Genomic DNA, 2355 nt, shown 5'->3' on the forward strand with positions numbered 1-2355 from the left:
GCTGATGCGGAAAGGCCCGTAATCCCAACAGTCTGGTGGATTGAAGGAGCCACCCTGGAAAGTTAGAGGTCCTAAATACGCACCACAGAAAGAGCTAGTCGCTATGGAAGGAAATGCACTAGAAGACGTGGGATCCTTCTGGTATCTTGGGAATATAATCGAGTCATGGAGGAACAAAAGCTGAAATTATGTTCCGCATCGGAGTGGTACAGGTTGCTATCATATATCTTTGATTAGCGTTTGACGTACCAAATGCTGGGGATTTTCAACTTAAATGTGATGACAGTCCTGTTGTCCGGTTGATGTGAAGCATAGAACGCATCTCATACTTGCATACAGAGGATCCGTGTTTTCTTGGAAAAGTGTCTGAAAAATGTATTCTGGATCAGATGGACTGACAAGGTAAACAATGAGGAAGTGTTATTCAGAATAAGACAGGACCAAGTCGGAGATGAGAAGAGAAGAAAGCAGTGGTGACGGATTGGACATACTCTCAAATGAAGGCAACTGCATAACAAAAAAAGAGTAGGACTGGAATCTCTAGGGCAGGAGATCGAGGGGAAGGCCACGTGGAACCTGGAGAAGAGTCACAGAGAATGATGTACAGAAAAGTGGGAAGACATGAAATAATATAACCAAGAAGCTAGCTTGGAAAAGTGAAATTTGGAAAAGTGTTTGTCCGTAATATGGCCCATTCTACTGTACCCTGATCCAGTGTGAGAATGGCATTGATAATGATGGCACACACCAGTACCTCTCTACATACAGTACAATCAACTCTACTGTTCTAAATAAGTAGTGTCTAAAACATAACCAGTCCGCCTTGCAAAGGCTGCACACTCAGTTCAGACAACATGGCGAGTTGAGTCCAGGTTAAATCTCGCTTTGCTGTAAGCCGAATCTCATCTCACGGGATTGTATTATCTCTCATCATAGTCTTACAAATTTACAAATTTATACATATTATAATGTCTGCTGTTATATACCGAGAGAATATATCTAAGGATAGCCTAGCACCGGATCTGAAAGCTATATGTGATGAGAACCGTAATCATGACTCCGAGACTCGCACCGAGAACCGGATACCACTGGATTCGAGCCAGTTTTAGGTCTTCTCTCCCCAAGAACCGATTTACATCTGGATTCGGGGGAGAACCGGATTGCTTAAGTTTGGATTCGTGAAAAACCGGATCCATTCAGTGCGGACACTGAGAGAAAAGCGTCCTAACATGTCTTTGCACTCCACAACCCCATGCCGAGATCACGAGCCAGAACCGGGAGCGGGCACTTGGGAGGCAGGCTGCCCTGTCTGGGAAGAGGGAGGCTGTTGCTGTTGCTGTTGTTGCTGAACCTGGGCAGCCAGCGACTGCTGTTGCTGTTGTTGCTGTGCGGGCGGCAGTGTGCCTTGTTGTGAGGAGGCTACGACAGTGGGCTGACCGGCCTGAGGCTGAGCCACCACCCCTCCGGGAATCGAACCCGCGGCAACAGTCACAGAGGTAGGCGCAGCAGTGGCGGCGGAGGCAACAACACCACCACCTTGTTGTTGCTGCTGCTGCGGTTGTTGCTGCGGCTGTGCCGGCACGGACGTAGAACCGGCCACAACACCAACACCCATCCCACCAGCGCTAGGGGCGGGCGTCGCCGTCGACAATGGCCCACCGACAACGCCCGACAGCTGCTGAACCACGCCTGTGGCGGAGGGCGGCTGGCCGGTGACCTGAGTGACCTGCCTGGGCACCACCAGCTTGTTCAGCGTCTCGGGTTTGGCCTCGGACTTGAGCACCGAATTCTCGTACTCCAGCTGGGTGATCCGCTCCACCATCTCGCCGATCTGCTGCTTGAGGATCTCCACCTCTTCCCGCACTGCATACATCAGGTGGCGCTTCACAAGGTCCTGTACAGGGAGAGAGAGAGAGAGAGACAAAGACATGTGGTCAGTTATGACAGAGGTCGACATACACAGAAAAGTGATCAGTTAAGATAAGTACGTAAGTTGGGTGACAGTTTGGAAAAAACCACATGAAGACAAAAAACAACACGAAAACGAAAAACAGAGATAGACAAAGGTATGTGGTCAGTCATCGTGGAAGTTAGATTTAAACAGCAACAACAACATCATCATCAACAACAATAAAACAACTAATAGGCACCAAACCTACAACAACAAAAAAACATGGTAGGAAGACACAACAGACGGAGAAATGCGGTCAGTTATGGAGACAGCAAATCGTGACCCATAAAATCCTTCGGATCACAGGATTTTGTACACAAACAGAACCCTCAGCAGACAATTCAGTCATTCGGCCATTCTGTTGGGTCAAGAGTTTCGTCCTTTTTAGCGGAAGGGGGTGGGGG

General features: G+C 48.7%; 1 protein-coding gene across 1 annotated transcript in view; it reads right to left on the reverse strand.

Annotated features, from left to right (window-relative positions):
* Nucleotides 1-228: 228 nt before the first annotated feature.
* The window catches only part of LOC101847095 (protein bunched, class 1/class 3/D/E isoforms), a 4607-nt gene continuing 2480 nt past the window's right edge, over nt 229-2355 (reverse strand). The window contains exon 2 of the mRNA XM_013080552.2: nt 229-1894. Within this exon, the coding sequence (XP_012936006.2) occupies nt 1262-1894 (633 nt within the window). The 3' untranslated portion in view covers nt 229-1261. The remainder of the gene's footprint in view (nt 1895-2355) is intronic.

This window comes from Aplysia californica, unplaced genomic scaffold, assembly GCF_000002075.1.
Source record: "Aplysia californica isolate F4 #8 unplaced genomic scaffold, AplCal3.0 scaffold00091, whole genome shotgun sequence".
NCBI lineage: Eukaryota > Metazoa > Mollusca > Gastropoda > Aplysiida > Aplysiidae > Aplysia > Aplysia californica.